Here is a 27,178-nt window from a genome sequence, read left to right as displayed (position 1 = left end):
GTAGATTATAAGAGCTCTCGTGGGTGGGGAATGTTTCTTGTATCTCCTTTCTAACCCCGTAGAGCTTCACACATCATCTTACATAGACCAGACTTTCCAAAAACGATTCATTCATTCATTTATTCATTCACTCAGCAAACATTTATTAACCACCTTCTGTGTGCAGAAACTGTTAGGGTATGAGGATATAGGTTGAATAAAATATACTCTTTGGCATATAAATTCTACTCAAAAGGTAGGGTGTTTACAAGATGTGAAAATACTTATGCTTTAATATAATTGCTACCGTAGGAGGTATGTACAAAATACCACTGGAGCCTCGGCAAGGCCATGGTTAGTTTTAACTCGTTGGAGACGATTTCACTAAAGAAATGATATCTAACTCTCTGAGAACGAGTATAGAAGAGAAAGGTTGGATGAAACCCTTTGGTACTAAAGAGGTTTGACTCTATCTTACTGAAGATTGGAAGCTATGGGAAGTTTTCATATAGGGGAATGGCATTGTTCGGTTCTGTGCTTTAGAAAGGCTCTCTGATGGCTGAATGGAAGAAAGATTGGCAGAATTACTGGCAGACAGAAGGCAAGAAAGTCTGTTAGGGGCCTAAGGTGGTTGATGAAGGTTTCGCCGACAGATGGATGGAGCTGGTTCAAGGCAAGAAAGCCTGAAGAGGCAAGATCCGGTGACAGTGAACAAGGGAGGTGTCACCAACAGGGCTTGCTCCCTTCTGCTTGGGCTCTCCACCGGACCATGTATTTTCTCTGGCACCATTAAGGAGCAGTTGTTGGCTTGGGAAGGCATAGGGGCCAATGAGGATGGGTTTGTCCCTGTTGAGTTGGCCGTGGGACAGCCAAGTAAAGGTGTTCATGAATCTGGAGTCCAGGAGAAAGCTGGAGGTCAAAAATGAAGAAGACCTGAGGATTGACCTCAGATATAAGTAATAATTAGTGTCATAGCTTCACACTTGACTTTCTCTTTTTTTCTCTCTCTTTTTTCTCCTAGGATGCTCTCATTTAAAATATGCTTTTGTAGTTATCTCTGAGGCAATCCCCACGGTGTAATTGCTGTTCCAGACAGAAGCAGGAAAAAGAGAGCTTAGAAATACCGTGGCAACAGGCTTGAGTTCTCCACACATCCGTCATGTATGAGGGCGAGCGGTACTCAGCTAACATGGACACACCCAGAGTGTGTGAGATATGCTTCCAACATTATTTTACCAGTTTGGTGGTTTTAGTTCAATCTCTTCCTAATTTTCCTATTCTTAGGCAGTTTTTTGCCCTTTCTTCTCATTTGAGAAGGCAAATATGCTTAGAGAAGGAGAGATACAGGACTAGGTAAACAAGGGCCCGACAGGGGCACCTGGGTGGCTCAGTCGGTTAAGCGTCCGACCTCGGCTCGGGTCATGATCTTGCGCTTTGTGAGTTCGAGCCCCGCGTCGGGCTCTGTGCCGACAGCTCAGAGCCTGGAGCCTGCTTTGGATTCTGTGTCTCCTTCTCTCTCTGTGCCTCCCCCACTTGTGGTCTGTTTCTGTCTCTTAAAAATAAATAAACATTTAAAAACAACAACAAGAACGAGGGCCTGATAGCTGCCGGGTTGGTTAGGGACTCGGAAGGTGGGAGCAGAAGGCTTGGAATGTAGGCATTTTAGAGACTAGCTGGATGGTGGTGTATCAGAATGCTAACAGTAGTCGTCTCTCTAGGGGGAAAGTGCATTTTTCTGTTTTCTGTGATTGTTGTGTGTATATGGGGGAGGGATTGTATTTTTCTTTCTTCTCATTTGTCTACAAGGTCACTGTATAGATGGGCAAATGTCTGCCCCATCCCTCTACCCACCCCTCACTCCTCTGCATGGAAGTGTCCTTTTTTATTATTATTTTGAGAAAGAGAAAGGGTGGGAGGGAGAGGATCTTAGGGAGAGGAGCAGAGAGAGAATCCCAAGCAGGCTCTGCATTATCAGCACAGAGCCTAACATGGGGCTCGAACCCACAATTCATGAGATCATGACCTGAGCTGAAATCGAGAGTCAGACGCTTAACTGACTGAGCCCCCCTGGAAGTCTCTTTTTAAGGAAAGGGCAGTAGGAGCAAGCAGGCCTGAGAACCCTGGTCTCTGCTCACTGGGGAGCAGGAGAGCCCATGCTTGGAAGGGCCATGAGACTCGTCTTGCTGTCTTCCCTTAGTCCCTCATGGTGGCTGAGGCTTGCCCCCTCCTCCATGGAGTGTTCTCAGCAACAGTATTGTGCAACCCAGACCCTCCTCCGGATGGGCCCCAAGGCTTGGCTAGCAAGGACAGAGTGGTAGGGATGAACGTTGGAAATCGCACAATGCCTCAGTTCTACCTAGACCTAAGCAGTATCCTCTAACAGAATATACCAGAAGCCCCTTTTGTTGAAGGTAAATAAGCCGGAAGTATATTTTGATCTTCATCTGATTCTTTGGATCTCACAACCAGAGGTCAATTGGCAAACCCCCACCCCCACCCCAGACTTCCAGAAACAACAAGCAAGTATTGCTTTTACAGTTAGACAAAGAAGGACTTGGGGCTTCTGGGTGGCTCAGTCGGTTGGGTGTCCGACTCCGGCTCAGGTCATGATCTTGTGGTTTGTGAGTTCGAGTCCCGCGTCGGGCTCTGTACTGACAGCTTGGAGCCCGGAGCCTGCTTCGGATTCTGTGTCTCCCTCTCTCTCTGCCCCAACCCCCGCTTGTACTCTGTCTCTCAAAAATGAATAAATGTTAAAAAAAATTTTTTTGAAAAGAAAAAGAAGGGCCTGTCTTACAATCGAGCATCTCCTGTCTCCCGTTCCTTTGATCCCATCCTGAGCCTCCAGCCACGTCACTGTAGAGATAAGGAGTGAACAGTCTTAGCCACTAAAGAGAACCCACAGCCCCAGACAGCTGACCATTCCAGCAGAAACCCCTTTAGGAGAGTCCATGACCTTGTCTTGTCTTTCATGGTGAGGAGACAGGCACAGCTTTGGGTTTTTTTTTGTTTTTTTGTTTTTTTGTTTTTTTAATCAGGCTGCAAAACAAAAAAAGAAATGTGCAGACTCATCTTCTTATCCCCTAAAGTCAGCACACAATGAATTTACCTAAATTTAAGATTATACATAAAATAAGAACCACTCTTGGCCATGGTACCGTCTTTTTTTTTTTTTTTTTTTTTAGATTTCATCTCTCAACCATCAGTGTAAGCTGGTTGACAGGCAGAGTAGGGGCTGATTTTAATTTTGGAGTTAATCGCTTGTCTTTTATCTCTCTATTGCCCTGACAGGATGAAATATTTGTGGCTTTATCCTTTGTTGACCACATCTGAGGGAAGATTATGTTTTATATTGTTACTTTTAATAAGGGCTGTGAGGGACTGTGCACACGACATTTATGCCCTTGCGTCCCAGAAGACTCTGGGAAAGGCCAGAACAGCCCTGCAGAAGCCTCCTGAATGTTCTGTAGAAATGCACCCAGCTGCTGCACGTGTGCTAACCGAGCACCCCCACTGGGCCAGGCACTATGACCACCACCGAGGGTACAGCAAGGGTTCAGAATAGACAAGGGGACCCACGTGGGGCTGGAGGGAGGAGACTGATATTTTTCTAAGCATATCAAACCTAATCGACATCTTCCCTAAGTGTGCTGAAGGGAAGGCTGAGGGTCTCCATCTGGTCTTAAGCGATCATGGAAGTCTTCATGGAGGAAGGAGCGTGTGAACTGAGATCTGAAGGTTGAGGAGGGACGAACCAGGGGGGGACCGGAGAGGGAAGGATATTCCAGTGTGATGCTGAGCTTTACTTACAGGCGGGGAAGTGTTTAGAAAGCGACAGGGGCCAGACTGTGGAGGCCTTGGAGGCCACGGTGATATATTTGTTTGTCATGGAGGAACATTGGGAAGCCATAAGAGATCTCAACCCTGGGGGTGTCATGACCAGTGCAGGCTTTGAGAGACCCACTGGCCGCAACATGAAGAGGTCCTCAGAGAAAGCAGGAGCAGGGATCCAGCAAGATCAGGCAGCTGTTCTTGTGGAAAAGCCTAAAGCCCAGAGGAGAGGAGATGGCTGCTGGGGCCGGGACCATGGAGACGGAGAAGGGAAAATGTCTGACCTTATACTCGTGAGCCATACCCAGAAAGATTCCATTTGTTGTATGTGTTTCTCATTGGAAAAACTTATGAAAACATTTGCTTGGCAGATGCCAACGGGAGACCAGTCAGTGTTAACTGAGGCTGGGCATCAGATAGGTGTAGAATCCAGTATTTTGGTCAGAAGGATCATTTGGGTGACGTCCCATCCACTTCCATGGCAAATGTTTCCTCTCAAAAAGGGGTAGAATCTCTGGCTTGGACTAAGCATGTCAGGAGTCAACCTCATTCCATGACAGAGGCCAGCAGACATGTATGAAGAGATGATTCTGGATGTAGGAGGGAAGTCCCAGGTCATTCACATCCCATAAGTGTAGCAAGTGTGAGCAAGGCTCGTTATCGGGCTCTCAAGAAACGCTTTGAAATGGATTTAATTTCCCTGCTTTCGCTGAACTCTATACTCATCCCATCCATCCACTCTTCCCAACTTGCCTGTCTCCCAGAGGGCTGCTCTGTTCTCCCACCGATGGAGGTGCTGCCCACATCCCATGGTGACCCTGCCCCACTGCATCTATCACCCTTTCCCTGTCCACGGACATTCCTGCTCTTCCAGTGTAGGTCCTGCCTTCTGCCCAGCCGGAAGACGCCAGAGCCACCTGACATTTTCCCCTCACTCCCAGCCTCACCTAGGTTCAATCCGGCCCCTCTTCCTGCCTCATCAGTCCTTCTAGAATATCTTTCTCTGTATACCATTCCCTGTTGCACTTACTTTGACCCTAAATCACCAATAGCTTCCCCAATCCTCCTTCAATCAAGACCAAACTTCTTAGACCAGTATTCACATTCATCAATGGTGACATACCTTCCTCTTCTGCGTGTGTGAGTTCATTCATTCATTCATTCATTCATTCATTCATATGCTTGCTCAACAACAAATGTGTGTTGAGTGTCCGATATGCCAGCTAACATTGAGGAAGGCTCAGCAATACACAAGGCATGGTATAAAGTGCTTTTCATGTGTTTTGTGGTTTGATCCTCACAATAAATCAATTTTGGCTATTTTTATACCCAGATGAGGAATCTGAGACCTACAGGGGTTCGGTAACTAGACCAAGCCCACGGCTAATAAGGTCCAAGCCCACGTGGTCTGACTCTAGCATCTGAGCTCCTAGCCTCTGTGATACAACTGCCTCTGATTCACTTGGAATGTTGGAGGGTCTCTGTTATGCGTTCCTGGCTCTGACGTCTGTTGCAATGGAATCAGTCTGTAAAGCTGTAGCAAGTGGATTAGGGAATGGACTAGCATTCATTTGCAAGGAGACACCCAGCAAAGGCTTCTGGGGGAGAGCAGAGGATGTCCTGCTGGCCCAGAGTCCTGGAATGTGGGAGAAGGACGGGTCCCAACAGCCCTCTGGGCGTTGGCCAAGTGCATCGCTTCAAAGCCCAGACTGAACCGAGATCAGTAAAGGTCCAGTGCTTCGTGGCAGTTTATAGAAGGGAGGAGGACACAATCCCTGCCCTCAGGGAGCACAGAGTCTGACCACAGATGACATGATGGGCTCATGGCAAGGATACTTCAGGAGCCAAACAACGGAAGAGCCAAATCCATGTGGAATCTGGAATGAGTTCCCAGAGGAATCCCAGGTTTGGGTGACTTTCCTTTGCTAAAGCTGTCCGAAGGGGAAGGCTCTGAGCGAGGCCTTCTGGCTGGAGGTGGTATATGCAAGGTTAGGACCACAAGCCAGGGAGGCAGACTGCCCAGGTTCAAATCCCAGCTGTAGCGCTTAACCGGCCGTGAATCTGAACATGAAACAGACACTGACCCTGGCACACAGTCCTTTGGAAAAGCGAGCCAGCTGCAGCCACTGCTCTGTTTTGATCGATCCACAACAATTCGTAACCACCCTGGACCATATGTCCCTTTGGAAGTCCCTCTATATCGTGATAGCGGGATGAGAAAGTGAACTGCGGGCTGCAGGCAGGAAGGGCGGGGGATGTGCTGTGCTGTGCTGAGCACAGATCTTAAGGTGCGTGTGTCCCTGTAAAGTGGCCACCGGCCCCTCCGTCTCCCCACCCTGGCTCTCGCCAGGCCCCTTCTGCTCGTTTTCATGTGTTCTGTAAAGTCCCACACAACATGCAAGCGGATTTGGAGCTGAGAGTTAGAAACCCGTGCGGAAAATCAGCCCCCTTCTGTCCGTCGTGTCTGTTGTTCTCACATACGTTCATTCAGCAAAAATACACAGAGCTCGGGCTTAGCACAGTGGAAAATTGAGTTAATGGCCTAATGGGTTTCAAATACGTATTTTCATAGTCGAGATCTATCACGGTGCCTTCCATTTCAAACTGCTTCCCTGTGTAATGTGTATTTGATCCCCCCAAACCCTGAGCAGTTAAGGGTCACTCCCATTTTGCAGATTAAAAACTGAGCCTCTTAAGTCTCAAATCCCCAGACTTGCAACTCAAGAGCCATCTCGTGCTCTCTCTGTTGCAGACATGCTGTTTCCAGGCCCAGTTGGCTGGGAGGTCCCGAGGAACGTGAACATGATTTCTTAAGCATGTGCTGTTCTCTGATGCAGAATTCCAGCGCAGCAAAATAATGTGAATGGCCCCTGAGGTCCGTCCTTTATAGTCGTTTAACCAGACGTGGTTCTTGTTAGAGCTGAGAGCCGAGGTAGCCCTGGGAGTGTGGGTGTGGTGACTTATTTCTCTGCGATCCCGTCCCGCACGCTCTCAAGGCTAAGCGTAACATAGCCCAGCCAGAGAGACACGCGGGGCTGCAAAATCACTTTCTCCTTTGCTTGAACGCGCTGTCACCTTGTTTTAGTCTCAAGCTAACGTGTGGTATGTGGGGGCCTGATGTTCCACACGAGAGAGCAAAGCCCAGACCACGGCCATGCGGAAATGCGAGCCAACGACTCACGCAGACACACACACGTGCGCACACACGTATGCCCACACACATACACACGTGTGCACGTGCTTCCACTCGGACACACACACACACACACACACTCACCCTCGTACCCCTTCCGTCTGCAGGACTGTCTGCGGGTTTGGAAATGACTTCACTTTCCTAGGATTCCCTGAACGCCTTTTGCAGTGGCCTCTGCTGACCTTGAGAAGGCCGTGCGTCTACATTTGGGCTTTACGTGGTAGTTTTTCTCTCCAAAAGAGAGACTCACGAGGGCACATGTTCATGGCAACAGGACACGGGGGGAAGCCGTCTGGCCTGGAATTAAGAGGCCTATATTCCAGTTCCTGTCATGCCACCGACCGACTTTGTGGCCTGAGGCAGTCACTTAACCAGTCAGGGCCTCAGTTTCCACATCTGCTCGGGAAAGGAGCTGCCTAAAAGAGGAAGACTGGCCTTAGACGGCCTGAAGCTCCCTTACGACTAGAACATTGTGTGATTCAAACACTAAATCAAGATAGTTTGGCCCATTGCATATGGTGCAGGGTGGGGGTGGGGGGATGCTATAAAATTCCCAAGGAAAAGAGGCATTGAAAATAATTTTCACTCAGCATATTCCCTAACAGACTGTCTGCTCACAGTCCTTTTTAATCACAAGGTCAGGCCATTTTTGTTAGCAATTTAGCAGATAAAATTCCTTTCTTTCTGGTCCACTGAGAGTTGGATAACAGAATTTGGATTTCACTTCCCATATGGCAGAGAGTTGAGGGCTACTATTTTCGAGCTCAAGGGTTCTTACTCGATCTTCCTCTTACCCACCATTACGTTTGATTGATAGGATTAAACAGAAGGAAAATTTATTTTACTGGAGTGGGGAAACGCATTAGGTTAAGTAATAAGTATATAAAATACATGGTTAGAGGTTTTGTAAAGGAAAAGATGTAATTTTGTGGTTATGCATGTTTGGGACTGTTTTCTATGTTATGTTTTGTTGGTAGAAAGAGAATGCATTGGATCAGCAGAACAGGCAGAGACGACGTGCTAATGGGACAATGTCTTGTTCAGCGACGCCTTTATAGACAAGAGTGCGATAAAAGGAGACAGTAGTTGACAATCTTGAGGCTGCTGAAAGGAGATGCTTTGGGGATGTTTGCAAGGGGAAGCGTTGGGATCCTGTAGCTGCAGGAGGAACCCAGGACCTCCCTGGGCATGATGGACGCCTGCTGGGTCTCTCCCTGGTGTGGCCACACTCACATCCAACCGGCCAAGTGTTGGCGAGTCCACGAGGCCTGGCGGATTCCTGTCTCTTAGCATCCGTCGATGGGAGGCAACATGGCCCTTGGATTTGGATATGGGGGCAAACAGTCCCCTGGAGATACCTGAGCAGGCACAGCTCCCCCCCAACCTCGGCCACCGAGGGCGAAACCCCCCAGAGAGCAGGAGGCCACCTCTCTCCTACTCTTTGTAATCACATTCCCAGCCAATTACGTGGCACGTGGTATGATGGGCACGTCTCTCTTAGCTGTGAGTCTATCCACATGACTGACTGCGTCATAAAAATGATACCCCATTTGTCGGAGTATGTAATGAACCTGCTGAAAAAAATTAAGACTTCATGATATTATAATTGTCCTGGATAATCTGCAACTTGGGGTGCTAGTAATTATGCCTGGTAATCGAGGAAGGTAACTACTTCTTAGATTAGTCAGCGGTGAACAGCAGGCTTGATCGCTGTCCCAAGGTAAATCGAAACCAGTTTTAGCACCAAGAAATAAGCTCTTAACTCTGGTAGTGACTGAGAGACGGGATTGTTTGGGGATCAGTTTCTGAGAGCGAGGATCCACCCCTACCTCTTCTGTCAGTGGTACTCCAACCTCGTTGGTGAACTGGAAATTAATTTTATACTAATTTGTTCTCAGCTCATGCTTTAATGAGCTTGTGTTTCTGGGTGTTTAATTTGAAAGTACGTTTGATAAATACTCTATTACAAAACAAATGGAGACTGAGAACAAATGAGTTTGAAATTTCCGAGGTCAGTAATTAAGATTATTGTCACTATTGGGTTTTTCACTGTTTAACTAAGACTCAGCTGCCAACGCAACATTTCACAATTCTCCAAAGCGAGGCAAGTTCTGTAATGGATGATGGGTAACAGACAAAAACGAAGATTCCGGGGGCCCCGGGCACCTAAACTGGACGTCATCTACTGCCCTTTTGTCTTCCGAGCCTTCTCCACTCGGACATGCACGCTGGGCACCCAGGACTGAAATCCCTTCCCTGGGATCCCTCTGGTGCCCTGGGGCATTATAATCCAGGTACACAGACCCCTCGTGTTTACAGAATTGCTCTCATGCCTTTGCATGTAACAGGTCCAGGTATCTAGAGAGAGGGGACCGTGGAGCCTTTCAAAAGTTATTTCATGTGGAAATAAAGAGGCAAGCTGGCAGCAGGTCTGGGTGGGTACCTGATGTGGCAGGCTGGGCAGGTGTCCCCCCACCACCAACCCTGGGCATTCCTTCCCAAGCCACGGGCACACTGGAGAGGTCAGCCTCGCCATGGCCTTGAGTGCTGTGCTCCTGCCCTGGAATCTTCCAGCCAGAGAGAACTAACCCTTGTCCCTGAACTTCCAACCCTTCCTCCGTGGCCTCCTGTCTTTGCACGTGCTTTCCCTCTGTGAGTAGCTCCCTCACCTGCCTTCACCCCTGGGCACCTCGCCACCCCACCCCTCGACATTGTCTGGGGGCCAAAAAGAGCCACAGAACCTTCATTGTTTCCAGTCAATATCATCAACAACATTAAAAAATCCAAGATATGCTACAGGTTCATACAAACTGTAAGCTAAGCTCGTAAGATGATCTGACACAAGGCAATTTAAAAAAAAACTAAAAAAAACTAAAGTTTTCCTTTATATAAAAATGATTGCTTTATTTTTAAAGGAAAATAAATTAAAAACTTATTTATTAAAAATAAATTTCCTTGACCTAAAAATAATGTAAAGACGTTACAGAAAGATGTATAAGACATAATAGAAAAAAGATCCCATTTGTGGTATCTACCCACTACCTTGGAATAAGCCTAATGAAAACTTTCCAACAGCAATATGCAAGAAAATCTAGGACTAGATTGAAGGACATTAAAACAGCTTTATTAATGGAAACATACCATGTACATGAACAGGAAACATGGATTTCGATGGATTCTTAACCACATTATTAATATACTAACAATATAATCTCAATGGATTACTACAGAGCTTAAAATTTGATTCTGAAATTCACTTGGAAGAGAAAATAGGCAATAATATCCTAGAAACATTCGAAGCGAAGAACAGAACCAAAGGAAACCTGCCCTCAACAAGGTTGCCGAGACAGCCCTTGAATAAATGGTTCCGGGACGCCTGGATCTCCACATGCAGAAGAAGGAAATTGGGCTCCTACTTCAAGCCATATACAAAAAAAAAAAAAAAAAAAAAAAAAACGAGCCTTGGAGGGGGCTCAGTTGGTTAAGCATCTGACTCTCGACTCTGGCTCAGGTCACGATCTGACAGTTTGCAAATTCAATCCCCACGTCACTATGCTGACAGTGCAGAGCTTGCTCAGGATTCTCCCCCTCCCTCTCTCTCTCTCTGCCCCTCCCCACCTTGCTGTCTCTCAAAGTAAATAAATAAGCTTTAAAAAACAAAGCGGATCAGGGGCGCCTGGGTGGCTCAGTCGGTGAAGCGTCTGACTTCGGCTCAGGTCATGATATTACGGTCCGTGAGTTCGAGCCCCGTGTCGGGCTCTGTGCTGACAGCTCGGAGCCTGGAGCCTGCTTCGGATTCTGTGTCTCCTTCTCTCTGACCCTTCCCCGTTCATGCTCTGTCTCTCTCTGTCTCAAAAATCAATAAACATTTAAAAAAAATTAAAAAACAAAGCGGATCAAAGGTGTGAATGTAAGAACTAAAGTTGTAGAATTAATAAAAGAAAACATAGGTGGAAACCTTCAGCACCCTAGGTCAGACCATGGTTTCTTAGGTATGACAGCGAACACGTAAACAACCAAAGGGAAGAACGGACCTCATCAAAAAAATCAAAAAGACCTGCTCGAGAAAATGAAAAGGCAGCCCACAAAATGGGAGAAAATATCTGCAAATCATAGATCATAGCATGTACCCAAGAGAACCAAAAGTGTGTGTCCACCCAGAACGTTGTGTACAAATGTTCATGGCAGCACTATTCACACTCGCTTAAAAGTGGAAACAACCCAAATACCCATTGACCGATGAATGGATAAGCAAAATCCAGCATTTCCATACCATGTGATGTTATTCAGCCATAAAAAGAAATGACCCATTTCTTTCCCAGCTAAGGGAGCCTTGAAAACATCATGCTGAGCGAAAGAAGGCCAGGCACAAAGGACCACGTGTCGTATGAATCCACTTCCACAAAACGAATGAGTGAGCAAATCCGTAGAGACAGGAAGTCGATCAGTGGTTGCCGGCAGCTGAGACAGGAAGGGAGGCCCCAGGGAAGTGACTGCCCGTTGTGAATGTGCTAACACACTAACCGTATGCTTTTAAAAGGTGAATTCTATGGTATGTGAATTTAATCTTACTCAAAAACAGAGAACTCGTTCTCCCTGACATCAAAATGTATGATGGAACAATAGGAACTAAAACAGCGTGGTATTGGCACAGGAAGGGACAAGTGGAGGTTTGTCACAAGTGGAGCGGCTCGTGGCACACAAAAGCAGGGCTCCGTACATGTGTGGGCATCCCGTATATAGCAGGTAGCAGCTCAGAACCTAAGAAAAGGGCAAACGGTGGGAGAGGAGCACTGGGTCTTAGTTTAGGGGGGAAAGTTAGATTCTCACCTCACACCCCTCAAAAACTAAATTCCAGATAGATTAAAGAGCCAAGTATAAGACTACGGAAATAGACGATAAAGAAGGATGTCTGCGTGACCTTGAGGAAAGTCTCCTTAAGCAATACGCAAACTTCATAAAGAGAAAGATGGAAAATTTGATGTTGTAAGAATTGGAGACTTCTGTTTCCTACAACAAAAGATATCGTAAGTTAATAATAGTAGGCCAAGTATGAACCTCCTGAAATTTTGGAGAACTTCTAGAATCAATAACAAAAGTCAAGACAGCAAGTGGCTGGCCTTGTCATCTCCCGTCTTGAACTGCCTTTCAGATAGTCTCAGAATTTTGTCCTCTCCTCGGTGACAGATAAACTTGACCCCTTTGAAGAAGTGTTATTGGATGTCATTGGCCGCTCAAACCCCTGCGGTCCTGTTTCTTAGCAAAGTCAAGGTGGTCTTGGGAATTTTGGGTTTTGTTGGGCAGGATGGCTGGCCACCAGACTGTGCCCTGGGGAAAGCGAGCGGGCCGCCTGCCATGAGGAGAGGGGCCGCGTGCCCAGGTGGGCTCAGCAGGGACGGCCTGGAGCCCACGAGCCCACCTCTCCTCCTCCACCCACGACGCTGCCCTTGGCTGCCAGGCCCCGCAGCTGGCATGTGGAGGCCGTGAATGAGGCCAGCTGAGTATGCCCCGCACTTCCTGCCCGTCAGCCTCTTAGCTGAGGCTGCAACATGACCTTTGCCTTGTTGATTCTGGACAGATATCGTCTCAGTAAAGAAGCGTCTGTGCCGCGGTCTCTTTTTTGCAAACGGCGACATTATTTGAGACGTGAGTTCTGCAGGCATGTCACACAGGGATTTTCGTCACGGATGGAGAAGACCTTCCTATTTTGTCTTTCCTGCTGAGAGAGGCTCCCAGCTCTCGCCTGGGCAGTGCGGGGGGGGGGGGGGGGCTCCACCTCCTCTGTCATCTGCTTTTGTGTTTTCACAAGCCCTAGGCTTCGGCCTCATTTTATCACATTTCCCAGTGTGCTTAAATACCCCGTGCGGTTCCCCATCTGGTCACGAAAGACAATTTACAGGGGGGTAAAAATGGCGGGGCCTGTGAGATTTGTCCTGCCGCCGGATTTCGTGAGGCACCCCGCGTCAGGGCTTTCCCGAAGGGTGTCAGACAAAAGCAGGACTGGGGCGCAGCTAACACCCCACTGATCATCCTGAAGTAAATCAGGCGTCTCGTGCCAGAGATCCTGGCTGGATCACGCTGGGTTTAGCATGAAATATTAAGGGGTACCTGGGTGATTTACTGGTCGAGCGTCCTACTCTTGATTTCAGCCCGGATCATGATCCCATCGGGCTCTGTGCTGAGTGTGGAGCCTGCTTGGGATTCTCTCCCTCTCCCTCCCTCTCTCTCTCTCTCTCTCCCTCCCTCCCTCTTCCTCCCTCCCCCACCCAGCCCCTCTCCCCCATGCTCGCTCTCTCTAAATTAAATAGAATTGAAAATAAATAAATATTAAGACCGGTGGTTCAATATTTCATGCCAAAGAGACGCCTGTAGCTGCCAACGCGTGAAGGTGATTGGGGGCGGTTGTGAGCGGGCGAGAAGGCACCGAGACTGAGCCTCCTGTCTCCTCCTTCCAGGGTCACTGTTACTACCACGGACACGTGCAAGGATCCTCCGGTTCCACAGCCAGCCTCAGCACTTGCTCTGGCCTCAGGTAAGCGGCTCCGGTCTGCCCCACAACTGCGACCTCTTCTTCTCGAGCATCGAGAGTAAATGGCAAAGGCAGAGAAGCCCCGCTTGACAGCTCGCAAGAGCACAGCGGGCCCCGGGGGCTTCAGTTTCTCTGCCACCACAGACTCTTTCTAGAAGGTTCTACGGGCCTGGTCAGTCGAGAGCCACTGAACTGGCGGAGTTACTCCACCCTGGGATTTTGTGACTGTCTTTCGTTCATGTGGCCCGTGTGCTCAGTAATTCCTGGTGTTAAGAGGTAGGACCTCAGGTATTGGCGTTCGGGCTGCTTGCTTGGTACACAGGCACAGACCTCCTGTCGCTAAGAGACAAAGCAGAGGCACCAGTTTAACAGAGTTCAAGGTGAGCTGAATACAGGCGTGGGGTGTGGGGGCTTCTGCTACGAGGCTGTGGCCCGTGTCAGGACACCGTTCTCTTCTGTGGCTGGACGAGCCCGTACAGCTCATCCTTCCAGACCACACTCATTGGCCACCAGCTGGCTCTCGTGCGCTCCTCGGCAAAACCAGCCTGTCTGACAAATTTCCAGCTGCCTCGGCCTTTTTCCTGGGTTTATTCACTGCCTTTGTGAACCGACAGCTTGAATCCCCCAAGCCCTGCTTTGCTTGGGCCCCGGGGTGCCTTCGGGGACAGAGAGAGGATGGCCTGGGTGCCTGCTTCCGTGAGACCAGGGCTGTGTCCTGCGTCAGCCGTAACGCCACGTCTCTGGGAGTCCCATGTGGGAGCCTGCACACACACACACACACACACACACACACACACGTCAGTCAAGCTCCCACAAATCTGAGGGAGGTGGTGACCACACTGGCCCTTGTCAGGGTGTTAGCCGCAGATGAAGACAGAGCCTAAGTGAACGTTAACGGGAAATGGGCGTGTTCTCAGAAAAGGTGCCTCCCATTAACCCGGACACATGTAACAAACACGCCTGGACTAATAAAGAGCAGCGGTGGCCTGTGCCTTCCTGGCCACACTGGCAGCGGTGAGGAGCTCTCCAGCGCGACCCAGAACCCGGGGCCCGGCGCACGCCCAGGGGCACGCTGGCAGGTGCCTGTCCCCGCGTGGGGCACCCGGTGCCAGCCGCACGCCCTGGTGTCCCCTCTGCCCGCCCCTTACTCTCACTCGCGTGTCAGGCGCCCAGAGCCGAGCGGCCCCTTCCACCCCACCCCTCTCTCCCTCCCGTCCCGTCCCCGCCCCCACGTGCCCTCCATTAACGCGCAACGTGCGTCCTTCCGAGCCGCCACCCACGCTTTTTGACCCCGGCCACCTGCACAGTTTACGAAGGTCGCCGGAGAGCATCCTGCCTCGCTCAGCAGTTTGTTTTTGTGTTTGGCTCGTTTGACACCCATCCTTTCCCGGCTGACGTGGGGCTGGCTCCTTCCTTTGACAAACACGCTTGAATTCGCCGCGTCCCTTCACCCGCTCCCCGATGTGCACGGAGGTGGTTTCCAGCTTTTCTCGGTTGCAAACGCTGCTGCGCTGCACGGGGGGAGGGGGGGGGGGCCTCGGACGCTCTGTGCCTCCGTGCGCAGGCCCCGGAGGAGCGAGTGCTGTTGTGACAGTCCCGCCACCCTGTTCCTCCACGTGGCCGCCTCGCTTTCCACTCTGGCCGTCGGAGGCGAGCGCCGTCTCTCCTGACATCTTCCCCCATCCCTGAAATACCTGCTGTACTCAGTGTTTATCACTGGACTCCGACAATATGTACAAACAAGCTCACCCTCCTCCCTCCCCCCTCCCCCTCCCCCCCCTTGGGTAAAATGCCAGCTGTGGCCTCGTCCTGTGCATGCAAAGCCCTGCGCGCGCGCGCGCGCGCGTGTGTGTGTGTGTGTGTCTATCTTCATTAAAATAGTCACATCACACAGTTCACTCTCCGGCTTGCTCTGTCCCCTGATCCTTCTGTCTCTGCAAGTCAGGAGGCAGAGACTTGAGTCTCTTTTTGGTTCGCTCCATGGAGGGCATACACGCACGCACGCTTCTGCGCACTATTGCTTTTAGAAAGCGTTTTTGGTATCCCGTCGGAGTAACGCTATGGAGCTTAGAAACGCCCGCCGATCTGATACGAGAACAGAGCTATCTTGCTGTTGTTGGATTTGCTGCTCTGCTGTTACTCGTTCTTCGGCAAACGTTCCTTGAGCGCGTCCCCGTGCCAGCGCCGAAGGACGCCAGGGGTGAGCCGTGTGGACGCCTGCAGGAAGCACATTGCTGCCAGAGGGAACAGTATGCGCGAAGCCCCCGAAGCCGGAAAATGCCCGAGGTCGGGGGACGGTGTGGCTGGAGTGGAGCAGGAAAAGGAGGCAGCAGACGCTGAAGTCAGAGGAAGAACGGAAGGGCGGGATCGGGAGGGGCCTTGGCCTCCCTCTTCTGTATAACGGGTGTCACGGGAACCTTGTGCTGAGGTCTGACTTACCGTTTCCACAGGTCACTGTGTGGCCACCGCGCTGAAAACAGGCTGTAGGGGGTACATGCGAGAGCAGAGCTCAGCTAGATACGTTCCCAGTAATCCTGATGAGCGGCGGGGGCCTGGACGGAGCCGGCACCCGCAGACGTGCGAGAGTCCAGAGACGTCCAGAGACGTCCAGAAACGTCTTCAGGGGTTTGGAGAGGCTGGTGACAGTAGCATCTGCACACTTCTGAGCATTGCCTTCTCCACCGAAAGTGCTCTGTGTCTGAGTCTCGCTCCCCCGAGGTGGCGTGGGGCACAGCTACACGAAAGGACCAAGCCCCTGCTCCTGAGTGACGACGGAGGAAGCCGTGGGGAAGTCACTGACGAGGCAGGGGCGGCCATACACGCGCGGGCCCAGCAGGCGTGGTGGGCACCAGTAGAGGTGACGAAGCACCTCGGTGGCAGGTGACGGTATGCAGAAATGAAGACAATGGCTCACCTTGGAGGCACCGAGGTCCCGAGGGAAGGACTTCAAACAGTGAAGTCTGTCTTGAAAGGCTGTTGGGGGAAGTGGTGCCAGCCAGGTTTCAGCTGGGGCAGGGAGGTGAAAGGATATTCAGGAGAGAGTCAGGGGGAGGGTAGCTTGGGGATGGACCGTGAGTCCCAAGAGCACAGTGGGAAGGTTCGAGGGGCAAAGAGAATGAGGCTGGGGGTCAGGAGATTTAAGAGCTGTGTGGGGCCAGGGCCCAGTCTTCATGCAAAAGCCAGAGCTCAGGCTCCTGGGGGAGACAGAGGTGAGCAGAGGTGAAGGACAGGATGGGGTCAGACCTGATGGCATCTGGGACGAAGGGGGGTGACCAGTTCAAGGCGGATGATCGGGGGCCACCACGAGATGTTTCTGCCCTCGCACACAACAGCCCGGGCAGTGAACCCAGCTGTGCAACAGTGGACAAGTCACCGGGCCTCTCTGAGCCCCAGTTTCCTTGTGTGAAAATCGAGATAAAGTCTCCGGCTGAAATGGTGGCTTTGAAAGCAGATGCAGCGACCTATAGGAGAGCCAGCCCCGTGCCTGACCGTGAACGAGCAGCCGGTGGAAACACCATCAGACTCTCGAGACTGTCTCACGTTCTTTGATTCTGGGACCGGGCCAGGCGGGAGGTATGCTCACGCGGTACCTCTGGGCTCATTCTATGCAAAGCTGTACTCTTCCTGTGGGAACGGGGTTGGACACCCGCAAGGCCAGAGTGGCAAAGATCACATGTGGGACTCGCAGACACCCTGCCCTGTGGGGTACCCAGTAGGCTTGAAAGGAGAATCTCTCATACACACGTGGAAAGGGAAAGTCCAAAATGTACCGTTGCTTCTCTCTGGAGCCTAAAAGATGGACTTGTTTGTTTAAAGGCCATTTATTGAGGGCCAGGTGTTTCTTCAAGGCTTCAAGTTAATATAAAGGCCAATGTGAATGAAGAACAGGAAAGCTAATTCCAACTGGCTTAAAAAAAAAAAAAAAAAAAAAAAAAGACAAGCAAAAGTTGGAGGTAGTCTCATGCTACTTAAAAGGCCAGGAGTGGCTTCAGGCATGGCTGGATCCAGGGTCTAACTAATGCTACCAGAGTCCACCCCGTCTCTACTCTGGCCTCCACCTTCTTCTGTGTTGGTTTTATATTCATGCACAGCTGATTTTTGTGGTCACAGAGAGGCTGCAGGCAGCAGGCAGCTCCGGGCTTACATCCTCAGAGGGCAGGTAAGAGAGTGAGGGCTGCCTTTTGAGTTCAGCAGAGTTCCCCAAAACACAGCTGATTGGCCCTAACTGGGTCCCAGGCCCATCCCTGAAGCAGTCACAGTGGCCAGTGGTAGTTATGACGCTCTGGTTTAACTCCCTGAGCCAACCTGGGGGTGAGCCATCCCCAACCCTGGGAATGGAAAGTGGGGAGAGTCCGTGCATCAAGGGAAACCAGTGAGCTTTTGCCAGAGAAAGGACGAATGAGGGCCAGGATCCTTGGAAATGAATGAGCCCCCTCCACACATTGCTGAAGAAGTTTCAGACCGTCAAAGTCCAGACGTATCTGGATCGGTCTGATAATAATTTTCAGGTGATTTTTCATAGGCTTCTCAAACTTTTTTTTTTAAGGATATCTTTTTTTTTTTCCCCCAACGTTTATTTATTTTTGAGAGACAGAGACAGAGCGTGAGTGGGGGAGGGGCGGCGAGCGAGGGAGGCACAGAACCCGAAGCAGGCTCCAGGCTCCGAGCCATCGGCACAGAGCCCGACGCGGGGCTCGAACCCACGAACTGTGGGATCATGACCCGAGCCGAAGTCGGATGCTCAACCGATCGAGCCACCCAGGCATCCCTCAAACTCTTGATGGGTAAAGAAAAAAGGGGTATCTCCAAGGTATTCCTGAGAGCTCCTTTTTATGATAAAAACAATTGCCTAACCAGTGACATTAACTAATTTTCTTAAACGAAAAGGAAAAATTGGAGAGTATTTCCCAGAGTGATATTCAAATGGGATAAATCTGCCCTCTGTGCTTGGCCACGCCCCTCGGTCACAACTCCCATCCTTCTTCCCAGGGCTGCCCCCCAAAGGGGAAGGTCACTGTCCTCCCGCACAGAGAGGTCAGCCTCTCTGCCCAGATTGTGCGGTGTCCGATTCCCAGCCTGCACCCCTCCTCGTCTCCGGCACTTGGACAATGTTCCCTCCCGGGCGCTTGGCACAGACCATCATCCGACCAAGAGGAACCCTGTCAAATACTTGTGGCTGGGGTTTCAGGAAAAGTCAGAAGAGCAGGTACTGGGCCATCTGGGGTCGACCACCAAGAGGGGTGGGAGCGGCGGTGGGGAGCCCCGAGTGGGGATGGCGCTCCTGGGAATTTTGACTTCCCAGATCGTTGTGCCGTTGTTACAAAAGCAGCAGACCGTGCATCGACAGAGAGATTCCGGAGTCACGTAGTCAACCTTGAGATCCCTTAAGTGGAGAATCAGACCAGAGAAAAGGCTGTGTTCCATCAACTGCTCTCACTGGAGGGAAGAACCAATGGAGACGGGCGCTAAAGGAGAAAGGCAGCTAGCACGGCCCCAGCCGGTGGATTCTGAGAAAGAAAATAGGGATTCGAAATTAAATTCAGTGTGGTGTGACCCCAAAACACATTCAGATCGAGGCCTGTGGAGGGAAACTCAAATGTCCTAGGGGACACATGACTTGGAGGCCAGCAGATTGCTTTTGCGGAGAAGGAACATCCTGCTGTGCTTCCAAAGGGCTCGATCAAACCTGGGCCGGCCAGGAGAACTCAGTCCCCGAGCAGAGAAGAGTGGGGACAAGCCACCAAGTCAGCCTTCTTCATTTGAAGCTGAGTGGGGAGGACGATAAGGAGAGAGAAGCATAAAGATCCGGGTAGAAAGCAGGATAAAAGAGGAAAGAGCTCTTTAATCGAGGGGAATGCAGTGCAACGCGGAAAACAGGCCATAAAAGTGAGTGCGGCCGTGGACTCTGTCCCTGCTTCGAAAGGACTCCAAGCCAAGTGCAAAGTTCAGGCATAAGTTAATTTTCTACTACATCGCACGGGGCCCCGAAATGCCCCGTCCTCGTCGGTGCAGTTTCAGGGCGAAGATGCGGGATTCTCCTTTGACGTTCTGATCTGTTATTTGCTCTCCCTGCTCGGCGCCTGGCCCCCCACCCCTCACCTCACCTGCCTCAGGGGGGCCCCCCCCCATGAGCATCAGAGACTCCTCCAGGCCGCAGAGCTCGGGGACCTAGCTGTCGCGTTGCCGGGGACAGAACCCTGCTCCCGCCCTAGAGGCCCTAAGCTGCCAGCACGGACACCCGGCCCCGGGCACACTCCCCCGTGTCCTGATTTGATTCGTAAATGCCACCTTCCCATCCCCGTCCTGCTCTCTGCCTGCAGCGGGAGCTCCTTGAGGGAAGGGACCGTCTGGCACCATTTCCGGTTCCCTCGCTCCGCCTGCTCGGTTCGGACTCGCGTCTGGCACGACAAGTCTTGGGGGCTCACGCTTTGGGGATCGGCCAAGAGTTTTGCCATCACCTGCAGGCGTGGTGGTTGAAATTCGGCTTAAACCTAACTCAAGCCCACCGTTCAGTTGATAGATGAGGAAACTGCTGTCTAGAGTTGCAGACGAGCATTGGTTATGAGAATAACTGTACTTCAACATGGGGGTTAGGATCCTGGGGCGCAACGTGCACACGCGCGCACACTTACACCGTCATACCCGTGCCCTTGCACGCTCACACTTGCATGCTCACACGCACATACTAACACATGTGCATGCACACATATCCCGTGGGGTGGTGGTGACATTCAGGGGACGCCAGACTGCGTCCATCATTACAGTTTCTGCTTTCACGACGGGGAGGCCAGAGTTATCACCACCACGGTGCAGAGCAGCTGAGAGGCTCCGTCATCCGGGGCCCCGTCCTGACGCCCCGGCTGGGAGCTGCCGATCCCACAGCAAACGACACTGTCCCCGCTTTCCTCCTCCCAGCTTCTGCTGAGAGAGAGAGAGAGAGAGGGAGAGAGGGAGGGAGGCATCTCCTGCATTTATGCAGGGCTCTGCATTCTTCGTGCGACGCTCACCAGAGCCAGTGGGTGTCACACTCCTCAGGTGACAGATGCAGAAGTGGGGTCCCGGGGTCGCTCGGCTGCGTCCAGCAAAACCACCTCAGTCCCAAGTCTGGCTAACCCCTCGTTCCATATTAGTCCTGCTAAGTCTTTTGCACAGTTTGGAGCCGATCTTCTTCTGCAGCCCCGTCGTCCTCTACCGTGAGGAAGCTCCCCCTTCCCAGCCGCACTGGTTTCTAGCTGTTTCCAGAACATGCCTCACACTTCTTGCCGTCTTTATCCCTGGTTGCCCCTCTGCGTGGGACGTGCTTCTCTCGCCACCTCCCATTTGGCTCTGGAAGGTTCACCAAGTCAAATGATGCCTCCTTCACGAAGCCCCGCCCCGACCCCAGAGCCCATCCGGGGACCCAGGAGTTTGGATTTGGACATTTTGGAGTTTTGAGGGAGAGTGGAGCAGGGGCGAGCCGACACTTTATAAATATCTGCTCACATCTGTGTGTTAAAGCGCCCATCCTTCCTCGCTCCGTTGATAGTTGACTGGTGTATCTCGCTATACGTTTGCATACCTTGTAAGGACCTTCGGGATGGGGAACATTTCTGATACGTTGCTTGTAGCACCTGAAGCTCTTAGCACTGGCGTCAGTGGGGGAGACAGTACAAAATGCTTTCAAAAATCCAATTCCATAGAAATATTCAGATGCAAGTCTATGTGTTACCCCCAATAAACGCACACATCGTTGTGTTCCTTTAAACCATGTGATATAAAATCGTCACACTAGATTTTATATAATGAAATCAAATATAGCATGAAATGCAGAAATACTTCTTGCCACATGCTATCGAAAGATAGTAAGTCAACTTAGTTTTCAAAGGGCAGCACTGACCGTGTCGTGATCCAAGGAATCAGAAATAACCATTCTAACGAAAGTAAGCATTTGCAATTTAAGGCAAAGACAGACACTGTAAAAAACAAAAACAAAAACAAACCCTCTGCTTTAATGGAGGAATCGTTATTTTATTATTTGCAACTCAACAAACAAGTTGAATTGACCCATTTGAAGAAAGGAAGCGGAAATCTCAGCTGAGGAGGTGAGAAGGGAAAGGAATCTTAGGAGGAAACCCAGACGGAGGGAGCGAGGCAGCCTGGGAATGAGCCACGGCCTCTACCCCGTCCGGTGCCGTGTGCTCACCGCCTCGTCGCTTCCCGGCGCCTCGTCGCTTGACTCTGGTCACTCACCTGGGCAGATGTGGCTTTTTACAGACCTCACGGCTCAACCTAAATGGCCTGCAGCGAAATGGTCTAACGGGCCGGGAAGTCAGGTGCGCAGAGATGATCTTGCCTTTACTTTCCGGTCTGCTGGACCGTGAGTTCCAGGCAGGCAGGGCCCTGGGCTCAACCTAGAACCTGCCCTGTTGTAGGTGTCCAGTCACCTTTGGGGGCATAAACGTGCTCTCCCCAAGCCATCAAGTGGTCGGTGACACTTAGTCCTAGCCTGTCCAGAATTGTTTTAAAAATCTCTGGAGCGCAGTAGGCCGTGTTAACGGAGAAATTGGCAGGGAGTGGAGGTGAAGCCAACCCGGCCCTGAGCCCTGCACTGGGACCCTCTGCTCACTCTTCTTCTAGGGGCTGGCCTCCACGGCCTGCCCTCCGCCCCATGGCCACGCCTACCGTCGCAGACCAGGGCTCTCCGTGTCCCTGCCTCCTCCTCCCCTGGGGACATTGAGTCCTCAGTCCTGCAGGATCATCTGTGGCAGCCAGTGCTGGGGTCACAGCTCCTCCGCTCCCTCTGCAGGGCGGCGCCGGTGTCCCTCCCGAAGGTCACCCAAGGTCAAGTGTGGGCTCTCCCCTGCTCCACTCTGCCTCGAAACTCCAAAACCTCCAAATCCAAACTCCTCCGTCCCCGGATGGGCTCCCCTCCTGCCTCTTTTCCGTGAAAGGTCCAGCCCACCTCTGGCGCCTCAACTTGGCCCCCGGTGACCTTTGATGACCCCCCCCCCGGTCGTGCTCACGGTCCCCTCACGCTTCCGCGTAAAGTGTCTCCTGTTCCCATTTCCCCGTCCCCACCCTGGATCAACCCTTGCTCCAAAAATGTTTCGGTGCCTCCCACCCATGCTTCCTGCCTCCGCCCTTTCCTTCACAGCCATCTTGCCCATTCCAGAAGGTCGTGTTTCAAAAACGCGGCTTGAGCCTGACGCGAGTCCTGCCACCCCGCTGCACGCAAAGCCACGCGGCTCCCCGCGGCCCACTCGCCCCTCCCGCGCTTGTGCCAGGGTTCCCGCACACGCCCGCTGCTCACCGGCTCACGTACTGGTGGCCCACTGGTCATGCCAGTCCCCGCGCTGGGCCAGGAAAACCAAAACAAACGAGGAAGATACGCCCTGGGCGTGGAAAGCAGCCAGATGGCGTTTGCGCGCCGCGCAGCGAGGGCTGCGAGGCGAGGGCGTCCACAAAACCGCAGGGGAAACCACGGGAGGGACCGGCATGCCGGGCGATCCTGAAGGTCTGGCTGGGCTGGGCCGTGAGGGGTAAGCGTCAGCCCGGAAGGTCACTGCAGCCAAGGGCAGCCACGGGAACCGTGACAGGCCTTCGGGTGGGGACGCTGAGGAACGGGACATGGCCCGGGCCTTAAAGCAGCCGGCATCCCAGCAGGTCAGAGGGGTGGCCGCCAATGGTTACACTGCAGAGAGCGTCGTGGGGTGGGGGCAGGGCAGGCAGAGGAAAGAGGGGACACGCAGCCAGAGCAGAGTCCTGGCGGGCAGGAGGCCGGAGCTGTATTAGAGGCACACTGTAGTGCGCACGGAGGGTGCGGACCGGTACGTGACAGGGCCGTGGTGCAGCCAAGGCCAAAGCCAGGGGGAAGGATGGAGGCAGAGGACAAAGCCTGCATCGTGGGTCCCGCCTTCCTTCCGCGGCCCCCACCGTGCGTCTGCACCCGCCCTCCCGTGTCCTCAGTGTTCGCCTGCGCTCTCTGACCTTTCTCTCCCCTCGACTCTTGCTCCTTCGAGGCCACTCACCTGCCCTCCAAGCCCTCCCCATCCTCCCAGACTCCCCTCAAGGCCCCGTGTTTCACACAGGCCATTTGTGACCCCTCCCTCTGTCAGCACCGGGCTGACCACCCATCCCGTGGGCGGCCTTTGCCCTCGAGCTCCGCTGTGGCCTCCCCGGCGCGAGTCCTTGGTGACTGAGGCGAGAAGGCCGGTCACCCCGTGTGGCCAAGGACGAGGGATGGGTTTGGGAGCCACGTCCACCTGGGGCTTCCCGGCTGTGCCGCTGACCAGCTGGGTGACTGGGTGAGTTGCCTGGCTGCCATGACGAGAGACCCCGAACTTGGGGGCTTAGAGCGACAGAGATTTCTTCTGTCACAGTCCTTGAGGCCGGAAGTCTGAAGTCAAGGAGTCAGCAGTGTTGGAGGGAGGGTCCACCGTGGGTCCCTCCTGGCTCCTGGCGGCTCCTGGCAACCCTTGGCGTCTCCTGGCTTGTGTCACTCTGGTTTCTGCCTCCACCTTGATGTAGCCTCCCCGCCACGTCCCTGTCTTCTCCTTTTTCTCTAAAGGCACGTGTCGTTGAATTTAGGGCCCACCGTGAATCCAGGATGAGCTCACCTTGAGATCATTAACAAAATCACACCCGAAAAGACCCTTTTTCCAAGGGTTCCATTCCTAGGTACCTTTGTTGGAACTTAGACATATCTTTTTTGGGCAACACTATTCAACCCGCTACAGTGACCTTGGACTCTTATCATTGGCTTCCTCTTAGTGAAAGGGGCTCATGATACCTGCTCTAAAAAGATTGCTCTAAATATTAGAGAAAACAGAGGGATTCAAAAGCCTGGCTCATGGGGCGGGAGAGCATAAGGAGTGACTGTTGATGGGTACATAGTTTTTTGGGGGGTGATGAAAACATTCTAGAATCAGTGGTGATGTTTGCACAACTCACTGAACGTACTAAAAGTCATCGAGTTGCATGCTTTAAAAGAGTGACCTTAATGGTATGTGAATCATTTCTCGATAAAGCTGTTGTTTTTAGAAAGGAGCCTGACTCACGGGGTGGTCTCTTCATAAATCGTAAGCTGCTATTATTATTACTGATGTGCCAGTCACAACTGTTATTAAAATCTTTTATAATAGTTTAACATTTTACCTCTTCTGTCATGCCTCCCAAACCCGGACGTGAATTACATTTGAAACGGGAACCATGGGTGAGATATCCTTGTGTGTTCTACCTTAGCTAGCCCGGGCTTTGCATGCAGTAGGGGGCACTGCCTATTTGTTTTGACTGTACATGAGTCGTTCTCATGGAAATTACTCGTTGGAAATAAGCCCAACGGGGCTTGCGTGTTCGGTAACATCGCTGCGATCGCTGTATCCAGCGTGCGTGAGGTGGGATATTACTTTTACCCATGGGCTCCCCCAGGAAAGGACTGAAATTAGATTTCATGCCAACCGCAGTTCTAACTTATGACTGACAGCCTGATATTGAGACCAGAAGTCTTTTTTTTCCCCACGAAAATTCAATTAGCAGTCGAACATGGAACCGGGTCCGGAAAACTCACACATTCTAATCGTTGCCTTATTACAGGTAGTCAAAATCCATGCGCCAGTCTCCGGATTGCCCGGGAGTCGTAAGAAAGATCGTACTAAGAACCACAGCAGGAGGCCGTGTTATTGCCTGATGCGCCACTGCTTTGGAGATTAAAAACTGAATTTTGAGAAAAACAAAAACTTATCTGGAGGAAATATAGGCCTCCTGAGTTTTCACTTTGAGAGCTAACAAAGTCAATTTAAAATTTTAATAGATTCCTCTTTGTTGCCGTTGAAGGAAAAACACCACGATTTTAAACTTTTAAGGAAGGCCGCCTATATTCAAAGCAGCCACTCCATTTCTCTGGCTCTTTTTCCTTCTCGTGCTTCTCACGAGAGGCCCCACCTCCCCCTCACAACAGCGCTGGAGGGAAGCAAGAAGGCGTGAGGGTTGAGAGGCGCAGGGCTTGGGCCCACGGGTCCCAGCTCTGCCTCCAGCCACCTGCGTGTCCTTGACAGTCAAGATCACGGCCAGAGATACAGCCGGGTGCGGATCCATTGGGTGGTCAAGGCAATGAGCACAGCCCAGGCAGAGTGCCGTCAGGTGGCCCTCATCACCCCCCAACCGTGCCTTTCTCTTCCGCTTTCCTCCGTTCATATACTCAACTCACTGCCCAAGAACTCGGCCTCGCTCCCCACCATGGAGGCCGGTCCAGGATCCTCCTGTCTTTCCCTGGAAAAGGTACCCACGGTCTTCATTTTCCTGCCCCGACTCTGGCCGGGGAAAAAAGCCCCAATTTCAGACTCTGCTGGATTTAAATTCCATACTCCGAGATACTTCGAGCTCCAAGTTTACAACTAAATATCTATGACATTCAGCTTAAATTACACTCGCTTATCTAGCTCGGGGCCAGCAAGGGCTGTGAGAACATCAAAATTTTACATCTCAGAAACCCTGAATCCTTGAGTTTTGTGTCCACTGTTGTTTCCAGCAACCTCTAGGGCTAAATGATTAATTATACTCAAGACAGCCCAAAGCAATTATTTAATTAAGCTGCATTACAGGCTGCAAGTTGTTTGGAGCAAAGGGAAAGCCTTCACCCCAGTTTCTCAACATCTGGCCCTTGGATGACTTAAAAGATAAAAGGAGATATGAGAACATTTTTATGACTAAGTAGACAATTTCTAAAATTTTTCCATAAAGTGGAAAAACTTTTTCAGTAATTTGTTTCTCGTGATTAGAACTTGGTGACATGTTTTACTGTGAGGGTTCAGCTCACTTAACTCTAATGCAAAATAGAAGACGTTGGTGTATGAAGTGAAATGTTGGGATCATCTTTGTTTTGGGGCAAGAAAGTCAGTATTTCGGCAAATCTATGCTTTCCCTTCAAGTGTGTTTGTTTTCCGCATTCCCTTGGCCTATTTTTTTTTAAGTACTCTGTCTTAATTTAGGCTCTTTAAAATCAACTTTAACAAACAAAAATCCCCCATTACCCGTTCCAAACTTCAAAACCTAAGTCTTGTTTCACGAAGAACTTTTTTTTTTTTTTTAATTTTTTTTTTCAACGTTTTTTATTTATTTTTGGGACAGAGAGAGACAGAGCATGAACGGGGGAGGGGCAGAGAGAGAGGGAGACACAGAATCGGAAACAGGCTCCAGGCTCCGAGCCGTCAGCCCAGAGCCTGACGCGGGGCTCGAACTCACGGACCGCGAGATCGTGACCTGGCTGAAGTCGGACGCTTAACCGACTGCGCCACCCAGGCGCCCCGTGAAGAACTTTTTAAGAAGAGAGATACATGCCGCCCCAACAGAGAGGATGGCCAAAGTCTCATGTGTACGGTCTACTGGAGACGCATGAAGACATTAATTGGGGCACGAGCATCCAGACATGACCTTGCTCTTTCCCACTGCCCATAACTTCATTCCATTGGACTGGTGGAGTAAACCAGTTGAATAATAATGAACTGAGTAGAGTGTATTTGTTCACCAGTTGTGTTCAACATAAGTATGTGACTCATTCAGACCTCTTCCTTCCATCCCATGTGAGCACTGAAATACTGTCATTCTATTCAACTCGAAGAGGGACTATTCACCCATAAACGGGCCATCAATAAGCATAAGATGGCCCTTGCTTT

General features: G+C 51.3%; 1 protein-coding gene across 1 annotated transcript in view; it reads left to right on the top strand.

Moving 5' to 3' along the window:
- ADAM12 (ADAM metallopeptidase domain 12) overlaps nucleotides 1–27,178 on the top strand; it is a 348,424-nt gene that overhangs the window by 216,988 nt on the left and 104,258 nt on the right. Inside the window, 1 exon segment of the mRNA XM_049645890.1 lies at nucleotides 13,456–13,532. Within this exon segment, the coding sequence (XP_049501847.1) occupies nucleotides 13,456–13,532 (77 nt within the window).

The sequence above is a fragment of the Panthera uncia genome, chromosome D2, assembly GCF_023721935.1.
Source record: "Panthera uncia isolate 11264 chromosome D2, Puncia_PCG_1.0, whole genome shotgun sequence".
NCBI lineage: Eukaryota > Metazoa > Chordata > Mammalia > Carnivora > Felidae > Panthera > Panthera uncia.
This window is presented reverse-complemented; position numbering and strand designations above follow the sequence as displayed.